The sequence below is a fragment of the Melospiza melodia genome, chromosome 1, assembly GCF_035770615.1.
Source record: "Melospiza melodia melodia isolate bMelMel2 chromosome 1, bMelMel2.pri, whole genome shotgun sequence".
NCBI classification, from domain to species: Eukaryota; Metazoa; Chordata; class Aves; order Passeriformes; family Passerellidae; genus Melospiza; species Melospiza melodia.
This window is the reverse complement of record NC_086194.1, coordinates 104,461,537-104,486,864: the sequence shown is the minus strand read 5'-3', so window position 1 is coordinate 104,486,864 and position 25,328 is coordinate 104,461,537. Positions and strand designations below refer to the sequence as shown.

The 25,328-nt window shown below is 37.1% G+C and overlaps 1 protein-coding gene across 3 annotated transcripts in view; it reads left to right on the top strand.

Moving 5' to 3' along the window:
• Positions 1–25,328, top strand: part of DDC (dopa decarboxylase) — a 70,100-nt gene that overhangs the window by 27,901 nt on the left and 16,871 nt on the right. For all 3 annotated transcript variants that reach the window (XM_063163307.1, XM_063163288.1, XM_063163298.1), the window contains exons 3-9: positions 827–940; positions 1,608–1,727; positions 5,840–5,974; positions 9,689–9,832; positions 16,192–16,258; positions 18,333–18,427; positions 20,247–20,314. In XM_063163307.1, coding sequence (XP_063019377.1) covers positions 827–940; positions 1,608–1,727; positions 5,840–5,974; positions 9,689–9,832; positions 16,192–16,258; positions 18,333–18,427; positions 20,247–20,314 — 743 coding nt within the window. The remainder of the gene's footprint in view (positions 1–826; positions 941–1,607; positions 1,728–5,839; positions 5,975–9,688; positions 9,833–16,191; positions 16,259–18,332; positions 18,428–20,246; positions 20,315–25,328) is intronic.

Here is a 25,328-nt window from a genome sequence, read left to right as displayed (position 1 = left end):
TGGTTTTGCCAAACATATCATTTATCACATTATTTCCACTGAACACTGCTGTGTGGCTGTGCATTTCCTGCTTTCAAATTTTATTAGATTAGAGTTGTGGAGCACTATCAAGTATCTCTCAGATCCTTAAAATTTCTTGGATGTTACATAAGAGAATTCTAAACATTGCTTTGGCAGGACAATTGACTGCCATTTATGCAGCTACCATGTTGTTCTCTCATATTAGTTCATACAGAGTGGAGTTGTATGTAAGTCACAACTTGTTAAAGGGAGATGAGAGTTTCGTTTTCTACAGAAGTTACTGTATACTGGGATGGCTTGTTTCATTTTGTGGTGAGGAGCTGTTTGGTCAGATTCACTGCCTGAGAATTAGCAAACAACATGAGAGTGTGAACAAGAGAGTTCTGTGGACTTCTGCTGCACTGAAGACACTCTTCCTATGTCTGTTGTGTGACAGAGATGGAAAACCAAAATACCGGAGTCCCTGATGGTAGAGACTCAAGAGCAGTGAGCCTGAGCTTGCACAGAAGCTCAGGCTGCCATGACCCACACAATTCTTGTCTTCTAGGAAGAAAAATGGAGAACTCTCATTTTGGAGCTGTTGGGGGGTTGGGGTGAGAACTTACTTATTTTTATTTTGAGTAAAAGATGGAGAAAATACCATGAAAAAAACAAGGTAAGTTTTTCTAAAAAAATGGGATCCTCTGTTACAGCCAGCTAGTCAAGAACTGTTGGCTTGTCACAACCTCTAGCCTTTTTTGATTTTGTGACAATTTTTTCCTGCTTCCTGTATTAGTTAAAAATAATTATTTTCCACTTAATACAGGTGACTCACTGGCACAGTCCGTACTTTTTTGCCTACTTCCCTTCAGCCTCTTCCTTCCCAGCTCTTCTTGCAGATATGTTGTGTGGTGGAATAGGATGCGTGGGCTTCTCCTGGGTGAGTTTACTCTGGTGGGTGGTATTGGTGCTTCACCTTGCCAGAATTTTAAGTGTTTCAGTAACATTCTACAATGAAATAATTGATTATTAGCAGTGAAGTCACAGGAGTATTTTTGTAGGTAAATTTCCTTGATTAATTAAGGGTTTTCACCTAGACAGCCTGAATGATTCCAGGAATAAAAGGCTATTTCCTCATACAAGTTTTGCTCTTGAAAAATCACCAACATTTAGAATTAGTGATAGCAATGCAAACATACTGGTAATCCAGTAATAAGTATGACTGTAGTTTAGCAGCCATTGTTGTTATTTCTCTTTTCATCTGGATGATGGAAAATTTTCTTAAAACCCCCACATTCATATGACATATACTCTTCTCAAAACAGGCTGATATTTGATGTTGGAAAAAAATATGCAAGATGCAATCCTAGCTTTGACATTTGATAGTCATGGTTCTATGTAAGGCCTATTTTGACATTTTTTAGTAAGTGTTAGAAACTATATGCACAAAATGGTCTTCAGGTCCCTAACTTGGCTGGTGACATTAGTTATCTCATCTCTATAGCAAAAAAAAGAGAGAAAGAGAGAGAATTATTCTTGCTCAGGTAGATCTGATTTCTCTTCATGGTCTAGTGAGATTATTCCCTCTGCTCTGTTTTTCAACACAGGCTGCAAGTCCAGCTTGCACAGAGCTGGAGACTGTCATGCTGGATTGGCTAGGGAAGATGGTTAATTTGCCTAAGGAGTTTTTAGCTGAGAAGGATGGCCAAGGTGGAGGAGTCATTCAGGTAAGAGGGGAAATGAGACAAATACAGATTGAGTTCTTGAAATCATGATTTTGTAAAATCTTTATACTAGGACACTGATGAAGGAAATATAATTTTTTTTGCTGCCACATGGGTTCCTTTCAAATTTCAGGAGGATTGATGGTCTGTGAGAATGTCTGTAGGTGGGCAGGATCATTCAGGAAAGTAATGCTGATGTTTCTAGAGCAGATGATTTCTAAAACACTTCTCAGTGAAGAATTGTTAATAGTTCAATTTAAAATTTAGGCTTAAAATTCAAATCAGAATTGTGTAGGATGGAGACTTCAATTTGTTGCTCAGTGAACTGAGCTCATATTTATCAAAAATATCCAGCAATGTTTCATAGCTGAGGTTAGAAGTCTACCTGTTCTATGTGCAGTTGTTTATTTCAGTCAGTTTCCACAGAACATTGGAGATAAACTTTGATAAATAGAAATAGCAGAATGTAGTAAAAAGTATACCAGTTTTTGCCAAAGAGGTTCAAATTTCTTTACGTTTTTCTTATACAACAAAAGGAAAAAAATATTTTAATATTGTATTTTAATTATTCTATATAAAAATAATATATATATAAGTTTTTCTTATATAACAAAAGGAAAAAGCAGACAATTATAATAAAATGAAGAGCTGTTTAAAATGTGTACCTAAGCAGTTCTATCAATAGATAATACAGTTTTGAGACTACAGTGCATATCCAAACTAGAAAAAAGTCCCCAAACTTTGACATTGACAGTTGAATGAAACTTACAATGTCTGAGCAGATAACCTGAACAATAATCATGGGCAATCTTGGTCCTAGATGGACTTGCACCTACACCAGTGTATTTCCAGTATAGTTCTTTACTCATCTGCTTGCTCTGTTAATGTCTTTATCATTACGATTGCTAGGGAGGGCTTTTTTTTCAAGAAAGCAAGCTTCCCTCATGCATGTAACAGCATCTATTTTGTACCAGTTAAAGCAAGCAATTATGCCTGATTGTTATCAGCAGGAAATATTGCCCCTCCAGGCTGACAGTGCTGGATTGCCCATAATTTTCATCAGAAACTGGTCATTTTCAGAATCGAAAGTGGCCTCTCTGTTCCAGGTTATGATGCAGTCATTTGGGCTGCAGATCTTGTCTTGCTCTTGAAACAATAACGATCCAAGCAAAAGAGCATGAGGCAAAGACAACGTGTGTGAAAGTGCCAGTCATTCTGTGCCTAAATGCCAAGTAATTATTGTGCTATTGGGCAAAACTGAGCCTGTGAAAATTGCCTCTTAATTACATTTGAAAGTCTATGTCAATATGAAGCACTTTGTTGTTCTGTGCGAGATGACACTTCAAAATGGCAAAAGATGAAAGAAAATTTCAGTTCAGAGCTCTGGTGGACATGAACATCAGCTCTTGCTGATATTTCCTCCGCCTCTTGAGCCTGCTTGCCATGGCAACCTTTGTTTGCCTGTGGTAAAAGCAAAGGTATCATCATCCTTCACTTAATGCAGCATGCAGCATTGAAGAGGAGAAAAAACAGCTTTCAAAAATAAGCGAGAAAGCAACTTTCTTCCTGAAGTTTGTAACCTGCTGTTCATTCTAGATAAATTGCTGGAAAGTGTACCTGCTTTGAATTTTAAAGAGTTTTCTTGCTCTGCAAAGAAAAAGTATTTTAGGGGTGAGACAAAATTATCTTTGGCCTGGCAAAGAACACTGCTGATTTATCTTACTTGTCAGTTAGCCAAGTAGTTCAAGAACCAAGGCGTTTTTTTTTTTTTCCTCAAAAATATTTAGCACAAGACTTTGGTGCCAAGTGTATAGAAGAGCATTGCAAACCAAGCTCTGTAAGCAGTGTAAAAAGGTTCAGTGTAAAAAAGGTGACTCAATATAAAAAAAAGTGATGTATGGAAACTGAGGCAAAGGGAAAAAACCTGTGTCTGTCGTAAGATGTCCAAAAGAATTTCCACGTTGCTGGATTCAGGTCCCCTTTAGGCTGTGTCCCAGCAAAATTCAGGAGGCAAAATTCAGCTGGGCAGTAGGCCCTTTTCTTTTCATCCTTGTTTCTGTAAAAGGAAATTCATACAAGAACTGTTGTATACATTGACTACTCACCAGCATAGATGAAGAGCCAGGATATCTCGGTGCACTCCATAGGAAGCAGAGGCTATTCTTCAGCCTAAGTCATTTGCTCACCCAGCCAGGTGATCACCAGAATAGTGGGGGCCTACATTTCCAGCTCTCAAATAAATGCCTTAACCTTTGTAATTTCTTACAGCCATTTTCTTTTACGTATTAATGCCCGTTTTTGTAATTAATATGTGTATTCCATTCATATCCTGGAAACACACTAACAGTGTAAATAGCTATTTTATTTCAGCTATTTTGACTTTTTGGGCAGAAAACGTAGGAAGATTTCTCCATGTTCTGATATTGTGATGAGAACTCTGTCTGGCTACAGACCATACACAGAATAACATTGCTTAAGGAGATTGCCAAATTATGTTTTCTGTAATTAATAGACCAAATTTCCTTTGGCCCTTGCCTCCACATGGAAGGCAACCTTACTTGACCAAAAGGAGTAATTGTATCCTAATTCCATACTGTATCTGTAATAATTCCCTCAGTTACCACAATACTGTATGCAGCAGCAGCAGGAGGTATTAAAAAATGCACAAAAAATGCAAACTAGTGCACAAAACTCTCCAGCTTGTGTTTATGCCTTGGGGTCTACATTCCTTGAATCTCACGCTACCAAAAAGGCAGATAAAATATATTAATAATTGGAAATACATTCAGTGAATGCTCTGGGACTGTCCTTTTCCCACATTACTCAGCTGAATTTCAGCTGGATTGCATTCATGCACTGTTGAGATGTTGACATGAGTAGAAGGGAGCTTGGTCTCATATGAATAGCTCAGCCAACTTCAGTGTAGGAGAAAGTCTGAACTCACTGGGATCATTCTCATATATGAAATCTGTCAAATCAGGCTCATCTTTAAGGAAATAAAATTGCCTTCCAAATATTTAAACATTTGTTGTAATTAGTAAGTATACTCAAGTCTTCAATAGAAGTAGGAGAGAATTTTGGTACAGGAGAAGAAACATCACTCCAAAATTAGTTTGTTGAAACTGGGGTTATTTCTGAGACAAAGATACTAAAATAAGTGACTCTATTCAGAGCACTGTTATGATTCACATGATATTTAATCAACTTTGAAAGTACCTAAAAACTTCATCTTGCTTAGAGATTCCCCAATACATTGAAATTTATCAGTATGTATTTACAAACTGCTACAAATAGTTTAAAAGAGTAGTTTAGGGCATGTTTCAGGTGCATTTTCTAGATGAAAACTGTAAAAATAATTTCTGGGAAGTTGTATTCTGTGAAATTTACTAAATAAATTAATAAATTGATACAAAAATTTATTTTTGTTATCACAGAGTATCCAAGACATATTTTAAACTGATGTTTTGTGAGTCAAAGTGCAATTTAAAAGTAGCGTGTCACTGTTCCTTTCATCTTTCTTGGTGTTGAAGACAACATACAAAACTAATACTTTGAAGTGCAATTAGCAATTGAATCATAGCAGTTTTGGTTTTTCAGTGTTTTTTTTTCTCTTTTAGTCACAATAATTTACATGCCCAAGGTAATTCTAATATGAAAGGAGGTGCATAATTAGGCATGTGTCTTGATAGAAGTGAGAGCTGGCATTCAGATTGTGATGGAACTGAGATGTGCAGAAATCCAGAGTAACAGAAATCAGCAGTTACTCTGACTGAATTGTTATGAATTAAGAGCAGACTGGTGCCTGGTTTGAGAGCCTTGTCACACACATTTAAGCCTTAGTGAGTCCAGCTTTGTAGCACTTGCTTGCGAGGTTGTTGCCTAAATGGACCAAGCATAGAGATTTAAGAGAAAAGGCAGAGGCATTGGGAAGGAGGAGATCAAGATCAAACGGAGATCCCTCCCTTGCTGTCAGACATATTTTTTAAAAACATAAGATTGCACAGTTTCTCATCTGCATTTTCTGTTAACTACTTTGCAGATTAACACAGAATGAATGTCGCTTTTCTCCTTCTGCAATGTTTTCATTTTGAATCTTCCCTCAATTTATCCCCCAGGGAAGTGCAAGCGAGGCCACCCTGATTGCACTGCTTGCTGCAAGGACAAAAATTATCAGACAGGTGCAGTCAGAGAAGCCTGAGCTGACAGAAGCAGAGATCATGGGCAGGCTGGTGGCTTATGCTTCTGATCAGGTGAGTGCCTCTCATTAGCTTGGAAACACGATGTCTGTACGTAACAATTTCAGCCATCTGAATAGGCAGGTGAATTTAGCATAAACTCTTTGGATTGGTGACTATTTGATTTTGGTTGTTTAAATCTTACTGTACATCCTACGTGTGTTCCATGGGGGTCTGTATTGGGATCAGTGTTGTTTAACATCTTCATAAATGACATAGACAAAGGGATTGAGTGCACCCTCAGCAAATTTGGAGATGATACCGAGCTGAGTGATGCAGCTGCCACAGCTGAGGATGGGATGCCATCCAGATGGACCTGGATAAACTTGAAAATTGCTCCATGGGAATCTCATAAGGTTTAACAAGACCAAGTCCAAGGTGCAGCACCTGGATCAGGGCAACCCCCAGTACCAACACAGGCTGGGGGGGATGAACAGATGGAGAGCAGCCCTGTGAGAAGGACTGGGGAGTGCTGGTGGATGAGAGGCTGGACATGAGTTGGCAAAGTGTGTTTGCAGCCCAGAAAACAAAATGTGTCCTGGGCTGCATCCAAAGCAGTGTGGGCAGCAGGGCCAGGGAGAGGATTCTGCCCCTCTGCTCTGCTCTGCTCTGCTCTGCTGAGACCCCATCTGCAGGGCTGCATCAGCTCTGGGACCACAGCATAGGGAGGGACATGGACCTGTTGGAGAAATTACAGAGGATGGACATGGAGATGATCAGAGGAATGAAGCACCTCTTCTATGGGAAAAGGCTGAGAGAATTAGGATTGCTCAGCCTGGAGAAGGGAAGGCTTTGGGGTGACATAATTAAGACTTAAAGCCTGTATGAAAGACATGGGGGGACTTGTTACAAGAGCATGTAAAGAACAAGGGGTAATGATTTTAAACTGTGAGTAGGGTATTATATTAAAGAAATTCTTTACTGTGGGAGAGGTGAGGCACTGGAACAGGTTGTCCATAGAAGTTGTGGATGTCCTACCTCTGGAGGTGTTCAAGGCCAGGATGCATGGGCTTCTGTGCAACCTGGTCTAGTAGAAAATGTCCCTGTCCATGACAGTGGGACTTGCGCCAGCGGATCTGTAAGGTTCCTTCCAACCCAGGCCATTCTATGGTTCTGTGGTAAGTGAACTGGAATGTCATATGTGCTTTCATATTATAAAGGATAAATATCCAGATGTCAGTGTTAAACATCTTTATAAAGATCTTGTTTGAAGTAAATAAGGATAATTAAATAAGATATTAATTTCAGTCAGGTTTGGTAAGTATAGTGTACCCTTTGTTACATCCAGTCTTCTATATCTATCTGTGTATCTCCTACAAGCACATGTGCAAACAACCATGCTCTCCCTATATGCATGCATGGGTACAGATGCATGTATGCAGAAAAACCTAATGCATGAATAAAATCAAATCAGTCACAGTACTTGAAGAAGCAAAAACATTTTTTTTCTTTTAGAAAAGAAAACCTTTAAGATATCCATCTGCCAATCCAACTAAGAAATCTTGTAAGGAAACAGAAAACATAATCCTTGATTTCTGACTGTGAGTGGTATTTAGCAGACTGAGTTACACTAAATTCTCAGCAGGCCATGACTATGAGAGGATTTTAATGTTAATGAAAACAAATTCTGCTCATGTGAGTTCTGCTGCTGCTATGTTTCTGACACTGTAATCCTACTGAATGGCCCTGCAGTGTTGTTTCTCTTAATATGTGTGATATTTTCTTACCTACATGTCAATGAGACAGAAAAAAACCCTCTCTTAGTACTTACTGTTTATATTAAATAATATCAGATGTGCAGAGTAAAATGGCCAGGTTTCAGCCTTACTTTGGTTCACTACTAAGTGTATGTTAGAGAGCACTGTAGAAGTTGTTAACACCACACTTGCTCTTTGCTGGTGGGAAGAGGGATTACACTTGTGTGGTGAGAAGATTCAAGACAAGGAAATATGAGAAAAGATAACTGCTTTCAAGAGGCACAAAGGATATTTTTCCTTTCTTTTTGTTTGTTTGGGACCCTAAGGTCAGTATTGCACAGACCACCAGTCCCAGAGCTCCAACCGACCCAGTGATGCACAAAACCTTTTACTTGTTTTGACTTCTTTGTCCCGTGTAAGAGGCTGACCTGAAATGAGGACTGACAGGCCTTCCTGCCTACTGAAGGTCAGAGGATCTTATGTTTACAGAAGGATTTGCCTTAAGATACTGCTGACCTTTCCTAGCAGATTGTTGCCGAGCTCACCGTTCCTTCTGCGTTAAGAACAGACCTGTGTGACTCATAGGCAATAATCCACAAAAGAAAGTTCAATCCATTCTGTAAAAGGGAAAACCATTTGCTGATAGAGCCCAACAATACCAGAATGCATCTGGAAAAGAATCTTACTACAATTTGAGTCTTGATGAAGCAATTTAGGGGTTCTGACTGGCTAACAGCCTCAATGTATTATTGTAGTTTGCTTATCTGCAATTCTAGTATAAATAAGTTCTAAAATACATTTTTAATTGTACACTTGAAGTGTGGTATTGCTATGCCACACACCTCTTTTTCCCCTTAAAAAGTTATATTTCAAATTTAGGCTTCCTAATTTTCCTAAGCTGGTGCCTAATTAGTTACCAAGCACATTAAAAAGGGGCACTACTGAGATACAAATTGATGGTACATCTGTCTTTAAAACATGTCATTCCAGAAATATGTTTAGCTGAAAGGCAAAAACTTCATCTAGGCTAGTTCAACAAAATTCTGGATTGCTATTTTTGTGATTATATTCTAAATTGAAATAGAATTAATAAGCAGTCTTAGGCACTGGCAAGAATCAACAAGGAGATTGTGAATGAGAATAGTCATGATATGAAAAGGTGAGGCATTTTCCTCTTTCAAATTAATGATGATTAATGAAATTATAGAAGGTAAAATAGCTTTTCTGTTTGTTTGTTTTAATCACGCTTTAAAGGAGATTATTTTGTGGCTAATGTACCTCTCATTGTCAATGGAGTTTTTATTCCTGTTATTCTATTGTAGTTCACAAATTTATGAGAATTTGTTAGTGATAACTTCATTTTTATTAACAGAGATGTGATTTATTTTCTAAAACAATATTATTTCAGGGGAATTAAATGGAAATGTTGTAAATAATGAAGAGTTGTAAACACGTATTGGGAATGATCCTTGCCTAAAAAAGTGACTGAATGATTGAACCACCGTGTAGTTAGTATGTAATCAGAAAAAAACGGTTGTGTAAGAAAATACATGTACCATACTGTGACATGTAAAATTTCAGAGTTCAGAAAAGCTATACACCATAAAAATATGCTAGTCAGCACCTGAATCATTATCAGACAAGAGGATTGTCTGCACATCTTTTGATTGATCTAGAGCCAAATCCTGAAGCTCCACATTAATCCTACCATGTAAATTAAAGCTCTTGCTAAGGTTAATGGAACTCTTGTCTACTGTGATCATGGCAATGGTCCCAAGGATATGTCAGGGTTGCTATTAGTTTATTTTGTGTATGTACATATTTATGTATTTATGTATATGTATACATATATGTGTCCATCAACCTATAGGAAAGGTGGACAAGTATGTATCTATTACATATGATCAGCAGTACTAGGATCTCAAGTATGGCTTCACTTGAAAGGACTTACTTCTTTAGTTTGTAAATTCAAATGAACTTCTTACATTCCAGTAAAAAGTATTGGTCTTAAAACTTGCCTGTTTCCTTGTAGGCTCATTCCTCTGTGGAAAGGGCTGCACTAATTGGTGCTGTGAAGATTAAAAGTGTTCCTTCAGATGACACATTTAGTGTTTGTGGTTCAGCCCTGAAGAAAGTTCTGGATGAAGACAAAGCTGCTGGTCTTATACCTTTCTTTGTGAGTACTGGGTTTTAACAAATCAGTGGATTTAATGCTTCTGATAAGAGGCTTTTGACATGAATAAATGGCCTCATCCCTAACAGAGGCACTGGTAGGCAGCTGGGCTAGAATATTAGGAGAGGTTCCATGAGTGTTCTTCACATACCTTTTTGTGCAGGAGGAGAAAATAATTTGAGCAACTGGTTGCGCTTCTCAGCAAAGTTATGCTTGAGGTCAATTTTATAGTTGCATGTAGTCCTGCAGTGTTATAAAGTCCTAATTCCTCAATTCTGAACTGTTTACCTTTATTTTTCAGGTTCCAACTTACTTAAAAATAAAACAATTTTAAAGGCAGTAAATTAAATGATGCTATCTCAAGCCCAAGTGTCTTCAAGAAACAATGGTTTCCTCTTGATAGTACTTTAGCAAAAAAATGAATCTCCATAATGTACCCCAAATATCATCAAGATCAGATGCAGTCAGGTACTTGTGAGTAAGTAATTAATCTCTAGCAAGTGAGTTATAGAGAATGCAGCTGTGGAAACTTCAGATGTCACCATTTCTTGTTATCTGTCCACTTTTTTTTTCTCCAGAAATTCCTGCTTTCACAGCAGGACAGCAAAGGCAAATATAGTTATGTATCTGTATCTTAAGCTCATAATCCCCCAAGTTTTGACATAGAGCATTGTTAGATTAGCTAAAACTCTAAAGCTTGGTTCTACCATGATAAGAACCTGATCAAAAAGAAAAATTGCCTATTCATCAGATGTGCTCCTCCTGCCAGTTCAGAATACTATGCTATTACTTCAAGTTTAAACAAGATTTTGCCATTTGTTGTTTTTTTTTTTTTTTTTTTTTTTTTTTCCTATGATGTAAGTAACTTCTGTTGTGGTTTTGTACACCACCAAAAAAATTCTTTGCTTATTTCCAAGCATTATGCTCTACTAAACTTGATAAGGACCACAGGCTATATAGATTTATTAAGAGGTATAACATGCTACAGAGAATATGTTTTTACTGGCCTCCACTGAAGAAAAAATCCTCACACAACTAATTTAGAAACTGAGAACTTCAGAAATGGGATTTTTTTAAGAGATTCAAAAATAAGTCACTTTTTTCACAAAAAAGTCATGTCCAACAATGGTTGTTTCTTTTCTTTCATGTTGTAACATTTTGAAAAGGGATAATGTGACTTCAATTTCTATGAACTGTTTTCAGAAGAATTAGAAGATTAAGCTTGCTTATACTTATGGATTAGTGCCAAATGGGACAAAGAAGCTTAAATTTCACCAGGATCTTATGAAAATATAATCTTTTTAGTCTTCTTGTTGTTAACCTTTAGAGAATGCTTTTATGTAATATGAGGATGACTAGAATGAGAAGTGGTTTTCCTATGTGCAGAACACTGCTAATTTCTAGGGTGCCTAGAACTAGCGAGTCCTTAGGATGACCAAGCACATCCTGTCAATTGCTTTATAATATAACTGAGAAAAAAAGCATTTCTAGGGATTCCAAAAAGAACTTTTTTTCTGTGGGATGCACCTATTAAGGTGAAGAACAAGCCACACAGCATGTTTTATTTGTCTGTGTTATGATCCCAGCTCATAATACCTTACACAGTATCCTGTTTCTATATCTCATTGTTAATTTTAAATAATTACAAGTACAGCAGGATATCACATCTTCATGCAGTAACTATAAATGTCTTTTTTCCTCAGCTTTCATCCATTTGCAAAAAAAAAAATGCAACTTGCCCCTCATAAATATTCAGGCCTTATTAATTTTTCTATGCAGACAAGAGGAAAAAAAAATCTAATTTATGTATTCAGTGACACATTTACAAAGGGTGATTTATCTGCTGTTTTTCTTTCTCTGTTTGTTTAGCTGTGCAGCTTTCAAAGACAGCAGAGGCTCTGCCTGAGTTAATACAGCCTGTATCGAGTCCTCCACTTATTTGTATACATAAAATATGTCAGGTTTAGCTTAGACTAGATCTCATTATTGGTATGGCTGGCCTCTTAACTCAAAAGGTGTGTTAATTCTCTGTCATGCTGAGCAGCAGTCCATGCACTGTATTAGTGCTCCCTTTTTTGCCTTGCAGATTTCAAAAGCCCTTCCATTTCTTTTGTTCTTGAGTAATTTGGTGCTGTTGTATTTTGTTCTGGCGACAAAGATATGCACATTGCCAAGGAAACACCTTAGCCACTTGATTCCTTGTCTCCCTGTATTCACTGATCCTTCACTAAGGGGAGTGATTCAACATCAAAGCAACAAGTTTGATGGAAGAAATTCTGCCTGAAGAGACTTGTGACAGCAGCGACATCACTCCTAATGAAGATGTCTTGTTTGCATCCAAGCTGCTACAGTCTCCCTTAGAAGCAACAAAAGGTTTTGTAAGGGATCAAAAAGAAAACACAAGTAAATTGCAATGCCTTATAGGCATGTTCCTCCTCTTATTCTTAATGAATAAATGAAGAATCATTATACTGAACTTGATAACAGTGCTTTCCCTGTAAAGGTGAGTGGAGAGTCAGGGTCAGGTTTGCTTGATGTGAAACAGGTTCTGTCATTACAGCAATCTGTTAACAAAAGGTTTGCTTTTCACTTACATAGGATTTGGCAGTCAGCCTTTTTTGGGGAGAGGCATTGTCTTTAAAAGGAATCTTTGCATTCCTACCCCCCATCAATGTCCTGTAGCACTAGTAATGTGTATATAATTTTGTTCAGTAAAAGCTGTTGCCACTAGGGTACCCTGATCTCTACTTTTGTTTTCTTTCTTTCATTTCTGAGTTCAGACTTGTGTTAATTCATCTCTTTCAAAATACTTTTGCAGAAACTGAAACAGAGATATTTTCATATAATAAAGCAAGGAGACTCTGCAAACAAAGCACTTAACCATGTCAGGTGTTGAGGCACTAAAATAGCCACAATTTACTGAGGAGCCATTTCCCAGCACAGGGGATGTGCAGCCCTTCATGTGGCCCCGAGTTAAGGGGGAGCTTTAAAACACATGCTGAATTCATGTCCATTTTATTACTGTGAATACACACTGGTGGTTAAACCTGTGTGTAAATGCCTCTCTCACTTGGGCCCTGTGCTCCCAGCTTGACACAGGCCTGTGTTGGCAGAATGCTGGCTGGGATGCTCAAAAGTGAAGACCACTAAGTTAAGCACTCCTAAATTCAGATAGAGTGCCCACTGCATTCAAGCCTGGCTCACCTAAACGTGTGTATGTGGCCTGTGAGCTTTGTGCTCTCTTTCATAAGTCAGCACTGACAGATTGCAGCTGGCATATACAAGGTACAATATACTTCAATGACCTCAACCAATATAGAGCTGGTACAACACAATTGTCTGCTGCCCAGCATGAAATCTCTCTGATTTTAGATGAAATGACTCTTCTGAATGTGATCCACAGGATATTAAGAAGCAGGCTTTTTCTATCCAGACTCACTCAGGAAACAATAAATCAGTATCAGACTGACAGATGAGCCATCTTTTCACTAGAACACTTAGATCCTGACCACAGATTTCCATTTGGAAGAAACATTCTTCAGACACATACAGATGTCTAGGGTGATGTTTCTTAACCCACAGTTTGTGAATGATTGCTGTTCAGTAAAATACTGAATGGTGGTTTAGAGAACTGTTGCAGTTTTCTTCAGGCCACAGACATTCTCATGAGTGCAAGCTGGCAAGAACTGAATAGGAGAAAATAAAAACAATATGTGAACATTGAAAGTTCTGCCTCATTTTAGTTATTTGCAAATGAAAAGCTTTGTGGTGGAACCATGCAAAATGTGCCCACATCTTTTCAATAACTGTAGGAGGTCTTCCAGTTGAAAAGATTGAGAGGAATTGCTCTCAGGAATCATAAAGATGCATGTATGTTTCCTGACATAGCTCTCCATTTCAGGAAAGTAATACATGAGATGACTGAGTTAAGCATTTTAGCTGCTTTGTATTCACAACCAAGGGCTGAGTCATATTTGAAGTGCACAACCTGAAAAGGAAAAGGCCTGCAGGCTATACTGAGCCATCAGTCCCATTTCTGTGATGCAGTCTGTCCCCTGCCCTTTGCACAAATGTGATTTTTCTGGTGTTACACAGGCTACAAATTGAGTTAGATTCATTCTGTAGTACTGAGGTGGGGTAATGAGAATCCTGACAAGGGCAGACGTTGTCACTCTAAGTGGTTTCTGAGAATTAAAGAAAGTAGCTTTGAGGCTTAGACACCTGCAGAGAGGAAAACAAAATTATTTTAGAAATTGAGGTATACTTTACAGAATAACCCATTATTTAAACAACTAAGCATGTGTTTGAACTCATATAATCTCTCACTGAAAAAACCATACTTCTTATCCTGATTGGGGAGAATACCTTAACAGCAGTACAAAATGAATAACAATAATGAATAACAATAATGAATGAAAAACAATAATGTGTAACTTTTTGTTATGAAATTTCCATCATTATTTTAATTGCTGGACTAACCAAGGCAATTTCACTCTGATCTTGTCAGAAAATTCATACCATATTCCATAAAATATATGTGTAAAAGCTGAGTTAAGTCTATAGTGCACTATTTTTATTTATTTCCCAATATATGCATATTCCTTATGCATATTTAAAAACTGGCATTTTCATCATGGTATCCTCCATTGTGGTAAATATATTTTCACTCCATACATATGTGCCTTCTTAGGAAAAATTGAGACCAAATTTTTTCCTGCTATTTAAAAAAATACCCTGCAATCTTTTCAAAGCAGCCTCTCTGAATGGGTGATTAGTGTTCCAGAGAACTCTTAGATGTGCCTCAAAGCACTTCAGTTTTCTGTTTTTCTGTGTCTCAGGAACAGAGGCCAGTATAGATAAAGATGAGATTATCTTGAAGGAAAAATATATTAGCTTATGATTTTACTAACTATATACATACAATTACTTCTCAACTGTATTTGTTCCAAACTCCGGTTCTTAGTAGCTTAGTATAGAAAAAATACTAAATTGTCCCTTTTTTATTTTATTAATTGCTTTTTTCAAGTTTTTCTGGGACAGAATGTTTGTTTCTTGAAAAGTCCACTGGATGGACAAGTATAATTTAGGGTTTCCTTTCTTTTTTTATTGGTCTCATAATGAATTTGCTGAGGGACACATACACACAGAAAAATGTGTCTAGTTCCGGATATATAGGGAAAAACTGTAGGAACAAAATATGTTGCTTGACAATGTACTTGGCAGAAAAGGCAACCAGAAATACTAAAACAAAACAAGCAAAATTCTGGGTTTGGCATTTTTATAGTCATGTCCTAGCTGTACTGTTGTTTATGTGTGATCTTGGATAAATTATCTAACTCTTTTGTATTTCAATACTCTGACTATAACACAGCATACTTTATTTGTATATTTAAACTGTAGAGTGTCTTTTATTATGTAAAAAATCTAGTAAACCACAAAAATCATACTCAGCCTTTTAGTGCTTTCAGAAATAAGACAGGGTGTTTAAAACATAAGTGTAGCAATGAAAAATAATGTCAGTTTATATACCCTTGGTAGTTGGGGGTTATTGATTAAAATTCTACCTGCATATTTCCAATAAATTACAATAGCTCGTTTTCACCTAGTTATGTTCTCTTTCTGCTGTGAAACTTCAGCATTTATGTTGCCTCTGCCTTTGGCCCACTGGTCACACAGAAGGGTACATTAAATGAGACATGAACAGAACGAAGGAAGCACTGTTCCAGTGTTTTTGGATGAATCTGGGAGAAGAAGTTTCTCTGTGAAAAAGTCTTGCAAGCCAAGTAGGGAACATATGCTGCTAGTGAACAGGTTCCAGGTTGCAGATCTCTTGAGCATAAACTGGTTACAAATCTCTGTTGCAGAGCTGTGGCTCCGATCAAGACAGCAACAACATTTGTCGATGTATTCTGTCAATAATAATTCCAGCACCTTTAAATTGCTCAAGTTCAGAACTTGCTTATGTACCATGAACCGCAAATCATTTTGGTGGGATTTGCATGTGTAAGATAGTACTGAGCCACACAATAAACATGTAGAACTTACAGAAAATACATAAAATATAGCATTAGCACAACACTGTGCCTATATTACAGTACTTATCATTCAATTTTTTATAAACATTTTATTTTATGCATCTACTTCAATGGACTGTTATGGGAGCCTTGGAAAAAACCAACCCACAGTCTTAAAAGTTCCACTAAGGGACTACTTAAGGGCCACTAATGACTAACATAATTTTTTTGTTCTGTGATATCTTGTATTTTTGTTTATTGCTGCCTTTGCAGACTGTTTTTCTCCTTTTTCTCCTTTGGTAATTTTCTATGCTGTAACAGTTTTTTTTTTTTTTTTTGGCTCTGCAGTTCTGTGCAACACTTGGAACCACCTCTTGCTGCTCCTTTGACAAACTGTTGGAACTGGGTCCTATTTGTAAGTCTTTGCTGCTTCTTTCTAAAATTTCAGATACCAGTTTAAGCCATGCTGAGTCATTTCCAGGACATTATGCTGTGTCAGTGTCCAAATACAATAAAGCTACTTATAGATGAGACCTTCAGTTACAGTTTTATTTCTAATATTAGGTCAAGCAAATGTGCATTCTCAAGCTGTTAAAAGAGTTAGAGGGTATTGCCTTAAGGGTTTCTTTTCTGGGGAGGGGGACATATTTTGGAATACTTAAGAATTACTGTAAGGGCCTCAGTTTGTAACATATTTCTTCAAGCCCTTCTGCCCTGCAAGGGCATCTAGAACGATGCTGAATATCAGGGAAAAGCTGAACTGTTAATTCTGCTCTGCACCAAGTGTTTTGTTTCTGCCTGGTTATAATAACAATAAAAGGTAGGGAAATATGCACCAAAAATCCCCATCTATTCTTAATCCTTGATCTCCCCTTCCCAATTTCCTTCCTCTTCCAAGAAAATAGGAAAAATGCCAGTGTGTTTAATACAGTGATCGAGTCATGGACTCTTCATAAGTATTTCTTTCTGTGTTATGGTTTGTCGTGTCAAGCTTTGATCTGCAGCAGGGCTTGGTCAAATCCCATGTTTGCTGGCTGATGAAATTGCTACCAAAGCACACCATATCTCTCCAAATGAGAACAGGAAATCCATAGCTGTAAGCCACTGGAAGCAACTTCATAGAAACCCAGCTTGATTTGATGTCCTGTTAATTTATTCAGGGGTCATTTGCTCTGTGAGGTTTGCTGCCTTTCAGCACAAGCCCCAGTGACTCAATTTCTCCCAGTCCTTCTTTTTGAACAGGTTCCTAGTAGTTTGCTTAGCAGCTACAGATTATTTTGCTGATTGTGCTATTCCTAAAGACCTACTAAAATAGTGACACCAATATTTTTAGGTGTAGCAATAATCATGTGTTTCACTTCAGTGATTTCCTGCTTGTGTAGCAGAGCCCAGCAGAAGGATGGCATGCCAGTGAAGTCAGAAATCTCATGCTAGCTTTTCTGCTTAATCTTATCCTTCGCACACATGAGAGCAGTCCTGTGATATGAAGGCAGTGTCTCAAATCAAGTATATTTTAAAATAGATAATCACTTAAACATTCAACATGCTTTAAAATAAACCTAAGTTGTGGATGTTGTGAATAATATTTTATTAGCTTTCCCAGACATTAATGCATAAAGAAATTTTAGTTCACAAGAATGCAAATTTCAGCATGAACTTGGTGCCAGACTGCAGATCTCAGTGGATGTACCTCTGTATGTGGAAATAACCATCAGAATTATTTGGTGGCAAGTGTAATGTGAGCTTCAACCATCAACCAATAGACCATAATTGCTACTGAGTGCATTAAAACAGTGTTCCCCAGTAGAGTGGGAATACTTAGAGTATACCTGAGCTGCTCATATTCCAAAATATTTCTGCAGAAACCATTCAGTGACTAATCAAAGTAGCACTTTCTCAGCATTTCAGTGCTTGCTTTTGCCTAATTGTCTGCATCCTTAAAATGAGTAGTTTGCTGCACATAGTTCAAAGCATGTGCATGCACATTTATCATTATGTATAAAATTCTGTTTAGAAATGTGTTTGTGAATCATGAGTTAGAAGTAGGGAGCACAGGTAATATTCTATCTCCTGCTAAAGTAGTTTTATTAGCATATAAATGATAGCTAAATCTCTATATACATTTTTTTTAAAGTTTATTTTATAATGGTTCTTAAATTAAAACCACAAAATAATTTATGTTGCTTAATTTTAGTAAGATAAACCTAGAGATGATGATCCTTATGGGTCCTTTCCAATATGGGATATTCTATGATTCTATGCTTCTGTAACTTTTTTCCAGTAGAAGTGGGAAGGAAAAATAATACGTTATATATACAATTTATGTATTAATGAAAACCCAGATGGTGGAAACATTTAATCTCTTAATTTAATTTGAAATTGGGACAATAATAACATCAAAGGGAAACCTCTCAGGCACTTGGTTTCATGCAAAATAATTGGGCTTTTTAATCAGCTGTTTAATTTATTTCCTTCAATTATTTTTTTAGGTAATAAGGAAAATATCTGGATGCATATTGATGCAGCCTATGCAGGAAGTGCTTTCATCTGCCCTGAATTCAGGCATCTTTTAAATGGAGTGGAGGTGAATGAGTGTTTTTTCTCTAGCAGCCTGCTGAAACCTTGCTCTTTTATAGAATTTGTGTGTTTTTTATGCAGCCAAGATTAATGGCTCTTCCAGAATCTCTGAGTAAGCTGCACCTCGGTTTGCACTACAAACCCCTGTACATTCGATTACATTACTTAAATTTGTAAATTTTTAATGGTTTATACTGGGGCTCTATGAGTACCCCTCTATAAGAAGTTTGTCATTCAGAATAACAAGTAGTACTGAATCAACAAACAAAAAAGAGGAACTTTTCCCCAAATATTGCTAAAGACATATTTGTAACATCCTACATTACACAAAAATGAGGAAAAAATAATTTTGACAAATTAATGAGCTCATTATGTCTGGTTTTCTTCTTACATCCTTAAATTCATATAGTATAGAGCAAGCAGCTGTATCTCAAACAGACAGGGTTTAATAACCAAGAGGCATAAATGAAATATTCCCCTAACAGCACTGCTGTTCCTTTTCCGCTGCCTTGCTGAGCTACTTGGCATTCAGTTGCTTAGATAAGAGTACTTCAATTTCCTGCTGCTCCCCTCACTCAGATAAGTCCTTGTCTTCCACGCCAGTGGAGAAAATATTACTGTTTGGTAAAGCCAGAAGTTTAAACACAGCACTGATAGGCAGTGAGTAATGAAGAAGAGGCGGGAAAACCCCCTCACAAATAAAGCATTTCTTTTTGTCTCCTTTTTATCAGCAAATGAAGCTTGTTGTAATTTCCTGTGGGGGAATATTTTTTAAATTATTGTTATTGGTTCCTAAAGGAAATGAAACAGCATCCCTTGTCTGGGCCAGCATTTGTCATAAGAGTAAATATTTGACAACCATGAATAGGCTTCTTACTTTACATAGTGCAGGGTGATAGCAAGATAGATGGATAGATAGATGAGTAGAGAGACAGGCAGATCATCTTCTCTTATTAGAGCATTAGTTAATTGTTTACAAGTGACAGGGAAGGTTATGAGAAGCAAATGAGAACAGAAAAGTGCAATATGGAATAGTCACACCTGGTGCTGCTGGGTCTCCATCCCTAGCTTTTTAAGGCTGGTGCCTTCTGCCTTTCTTAAAACATAAAACATGGATGAAACCTTTCTAAAATCTTTACCCACCTGGGTTTCTTGTGATGTCCCACCTAAACATGTCAAGTAAACCAGGCATGGCATATGGTGTATAAATGTGTATTTATTGCAAGTGCTTACTTTTTGGTGGTTTTTCTTTTGAAACAATAATTCTAGTGAAAGAAAAGACCCCGTAAAAAAAAAAAAAAAATAAAAAAAGAAGGAATACTTCCTAGTCAGTTGTAATTTTTTGAAGGAGTATGATGTGCAGATTCTGAATTACATGTATAGTTTCTTGGTATATATGAATTTTGTGTGTATTAATTTCATATCCTTGGAAGTAGAAAGCATAGGGATTTGTTATTGGAAAATGTGATATGAACCCCAGTGAATGTTTCTGAGTATGCAAATATATTCATTTATTTATTTATTTATTTAAGATCACAATAAGATATACACTTTTCCATAACATATGTAGCAAGAAAGTATAATTGTAAACAAATGCTCAAAATGTTGATAATACCACTAGCCTTACTCCATACCTAACAAGAATTCCACTCCCAAAATAAATGAAGATTTAACTCCAACAGTTACTAAATAAGGTGACATCAATATGAACATTATAAAGACCTGATTCACGAATTGATTTATAGTTATACAGACAATTTGACAAAGTCCTATCATTATCACATGATTTCTCTTTTGTAATTCTGTTTTTATTTATCCATTCTCAGTTTGCAGATTCATTTAACTTTAATCCTCACAAATGGCTCCTAGTGAATTTTGACTGCTCTGCAATGTGGTAAGTATTTCAGTACAGGGAAACATTACAAGAAACAAAAATGAGGTTTTATTAGTCTTCCTTTCTATGAGAAGACATTTCTTTATATTTTTCAACTGAAATGAGGAGAACTGCATAGCTTTAAATATTATAAATTATTTACAGAATTCAGACTTTCATTTAATCCAAATTTCACAAACACAAAGTTCTGAAAGAGACCTGAACTCTGTATTGTGTTCCAAAAAGAGAGAGAAGTCCCCAAAAGTCTGAAGATTTATACTTGCTCCATTTTGGGACTGTTAAAAACATAAACAAAAAACCTCATTTTAAGCGTAGCAGTGCAATGAACAGCATGCTAAACAGGGTTTGTTTTTTTTTTTTCTTTCTTTCTTCCTTTTCTTTTCCATAACATTTCTTTTGGTTTGATTCTTTTAAAAGCCGTTCTAAAAATGTTGAAGATTTGGCTGATGAAAAGCAGCTGATTTCAAAAAGGCCTATTTATGCAATTTTCTACTGACTTTCAATTTTCCCAGATGACAGCCCAGACATTTTCATATTAAATGATGCTGAAATAGAAACCCATAGACATACTTTCAAACAAAACAAAGTATTATGGCAGTAATAATAGCATGGGTTTGTTAAAAACGTTCCATGGGTGATGCGATTTTGTCCCAAACAAAATTATTACCAGCATCACAATTAATGATACTTGTTAGCAAAACAGCTATTCAACAAATGCAGACCATTTATCAAAAATGAAAACATTAATTTCAGTCATAAAAGAACTAAATTTACAAAAGAGAAAAAAGAAGACTCCAAAACATCATCCAGAAATAGGTCACCTATTTAAAAGAGGAATAAATGTAAGACAGTGATCACTCAGTTGCTTTTGGTTAACCTTTGTCTCTTTTAATTTCCCTGGCAAAGTTGGTAAAGTTAGTAAATAAATATATTACCTGAAAAGGTAATATATTATTTTTTCAGGTATTATATTATGGTTTTTACTTTAATATTTCAGCTGATGTAGGCATTTTGAATCTTCCCACACATTGTGGTTTTTTCTTTTCCTTAGGGTAGATGGCGTACATTTAGACCCTAATTTATCAGTAGTGGCAGCACCCCATAACATGCTGTGTCTCTGGATGTTGGGAAGTGGGAAGAGGAGGAAACAAACTCCTTTACTAGTTCCTCCCATCTTTTTCTCATCACTCAAAGACATTGTTAGAAACATAGCCACTTGCAAATTAGACAATACACTATCGTTTTCTTTAATGTTTGTAGAACAATGAGGAACCACAGTCTAGTCCCTAACAATTTAGTTTCTCATTAATTCTGCTGTCCCTGAAAACCCTGTGGAACTACGTTAAAGGCATTTTATCTGGCTTTCCAATAAAACAAGTTATATACAATCACACTGTGAGTTCCCATCTCAGGTGACTTTACGTTATTCCTAGTAAAGCTTGGACTTTAGACTTAGGGAAATATTTTTTCTGCATTTTGTTTCTTGTTGGGTTTTTATTTTTTATTTTTAGAGAAGACATTGCATAACATGCTTATTTTCATAGGTAGGAAGATTGCAGTAAAAGGACTCTGAAGAGACCTTGCCAAATCTCCCTACTCAAAGTAAAAGTTTCACAACTATAGCCACTCAGGCTTCAGGTCAGCTAGGCATTTCTGTATAGGGGTTATTCACTTAACACAATAAATATACACTTAAGCTCTTTGACTTGAAGCCAAGTCCATTGTCCAGCAAGCTAATTTTAAGACCCACATCCAAAATTCACCTGTCTTACCTAATGTAACACTCCCTGAGGAGGTGAAAACTAATAATAAAGGATGAAGGATGGTAAGAAAAAGTAACTGTAAAGAATACATTCTCTTAGGATCCATGAAAAGTATTAAGTAAGATACTGTGGTAGTATGGAAAGAGGAGTTCAGTAAACATCGAACACCATTTCAGAACCAAAGTAATCTGTGCATCCATTGATGACCAGACTTCAAAATAACTCAGACTCCTCATCATTTTCCCTAATAAACACTTGCATTTCTTTTCTCTGCAAGCTGATTAAAATAATCTACCCATTAGATCTGTAATGTAATTATGTAACTACTCAGTGCAATATGTGGCACTGATGTAGTTTCAGATTTGGAGACAATTTCATTATAAACCTTTTGTAAAATATTCTCAGACTTCCTGATGTACAGAAAAGAGCAGTCAATTTCCTATAAAAAGGAATTTAATAAAGCCAGTCCAAGAAGGATATATTTTCTGTATTCAGATATCAGAGTCCTTTAGAGACTTTCTTTTGAACCTACAGTCAGTTTTGCCTGACTTGTTTAAATGATGCTCTGGAATATTATAAAATAGGACTAAGTGTCTTCATTCAGAGAGAGTGAAAATAATAATCTTGCAAAGTCTTGGTATTTTTGACTTTTATTACTGTTTTCGGGGTTTAAGTGTTAACTTTTGATTGAGAAGGGTGTTTCTGTAACTGGAAGAAGGTGCCTACAGGAAATACTTATCTGTAGATCATAGAACACAGAATAGTTTGGGTTGAAAGGGAACTTAAAGGTCATCTACTTCCAACCCCACTGTTATGGGCAGGGACACCTTCCATTAGCCCAAGTTTGCTCAAAGCCCCAACCAGCCTGGTCTTGAAGAGTGCTTGAAATGAAATTGTATTTCACTTCCCAGCTCCAGCTGAACAAACTTGAACAATCTACTTGAACACAAACTGAAATTTTCCTGGTGGTTCATTATATGAGGTCACCTTTTTATCTTTCACTTAAAATGCACAAAATAGAACGAGGCAGTTAAAAGCTGCAGATGTGCAATTCAAGTAAGTCACTTCTCACAGATTTTCATTACTCATTTCACCAGGAGTTTTGTTGTACATTTTGTATTATGAATACTTAATATGTGAATCTGTGCTACTTAGGCTAGGTCCTGGTCTATTAGCATAACCTCCAGCCTTAAAAAAATTGTAGTCTACCAGTATAATTTGTGAAAAACATATTCACAGGATCACAGATTCATTAGGGTTGGAAGGGACTTCTGGAGATCATCTAGCCCTATGGTTTTCCTCTTGAGAGGTGGTCAAGGAACATCTTTTAGGCTGGTGGAAGAAAGGAACATCTTTCAGGCTCTGCCTCAGAGCCCTTTAACAGAGAGCCACCCACTACAGTCACTCAACTTTTCTTTTTACAGTAACCACCACATGGCTCCTGATGTAGGCTCACCTTGTTTGCCTTGCTCACAAACATCTTTAGATCTCTAAAGAATCATACCTGATTTTGCTCTGAATGTTGGAGGGTGGAGGTTGGTTGGAGCCCTGCTTTTTTTTTTGATCGCCAGGGTCCAAGGTGTCTCAGTGTTATCCCCTGGAGGTGGATGGTTCTGGAGCCACATATCTACCTTTGTTTGAGTCCCTCCACTACCACACAGCCTGTTATCTGTGTCTTGTAATGCAGCCATTTGACAACAGGTCATCCACCCGTGCACACCTTGTGCAGGTACCAGCCTTTTCTCCAGGAGAAGTGTCTGGGTATCCATTGCAAGCTACCAGCAGCACTGACACCTCCTTCCTTACCAGTTCCATCTGAGTGGCAGCGTCAGACTTGTCAGGGGCTGCCTCACTCACCCTGGGTCTGGCTCCAAGGTGGGGGCCCCCCATTGTGGCAGAGACCTTGAGCACTGAGCACTCTGGTCTGGATCTCTTTAGGACTTGCCTGAGGTGTGGACCTGCTTGCAGAATGGAGCAGCACCCTTCCTGCATTCCCTGCCTACAGAAACTTCATTTTCGTGTGTTCTAAGCTAGATGTTGCTACAGAATAGTTGCCCTTCCCATTGTTTAATACAGCATCTTACAGGAGAAGAAATAAAGTGCTCACAAAACATCTTAAGATGTTGCTTATAACTTGGATTAGCTGCATGGAGAATGAGCTACTGAAACACAAATATACCAAAGTAATCAAATACTTCAAATAAACTACAGTAGAACAACATAAAATCTGTTAAAAATATTTATCCTAATTAAACCTTTTTTAAATTATTGTTTTCTTCCTTTTGTCCACAGGAAATTTTTAGCAATAATTAGGTTATTCACTGTTTTTATTTTATCTGAAAATCTGTCACTATTTTTCATATGCCTAAGTTTACTTATTTTCAGCCATGTACTTCCCTTACCTGAAGGCAAATACTTGCCTGTTGGCCTTGATACTTCCCTGACCATTAGAGAGATGAAGGCTTTTTGTTTGTTTGAAAAAGAAGTTTTATGACCACAGTCTAGATGTGAATGAGACTGGGAGTATGTACTGGCCTGTGCATTTATACATAAACACTAAAATATTGGAAATTAGATTTTTACTTAGAAATTTACAATTCTACAATAAACAATTAAAACATAGAAAAAAAATTCGGACTTTAGTCTTTTAGAGTATCCCTGTGTTGATATAATTTTTGCTTAATTTGTAATATATTTATAGGCATAATATAATGATGTAGCAGTCTTTCCCTTTTTGATTTATGGTTTCTTCTTCTGCCTCTATAAACCCCAACATTTGTGGAGGTGAGTCAGTCTTACTCAGCATGAACCACGAACCAGAAAAATCTCGTTATTAATCGCTGGCAGAACAAAGTTTATTCTCTCTAATAGGGACACACTGGCTTTTGAACGTCAGTCCAGTCACACCACCCCTCAGCTGACAATAGTAAGTTACACTTCTCAGTGTAACATTGTGCTGTAGAATGTCTGTCAGGAATTGTGTAGTGGATCCAGCTGATGGCAGGGTGGTACAAGAGGGGAGTCAGAGTCAGAGCTGGGGCTTGTCCCTTCCAGGGGCTGCTCTTGCTGCTTCCACAGCAGCGTGGAGAGACAGTGGCCGGCGCCCCCAAAGCCTCAGCGCGGCTCTGCACGATGTTTAGGAAGCAACAGCTCTTCCCACGCAGCTTTGTACTGCAGTAATTTCAAGACAACTTCTGTTGACTGCAAACATTAACATTGCTTCAGCTAGTCTCACATTCTGGTGTGAGTGT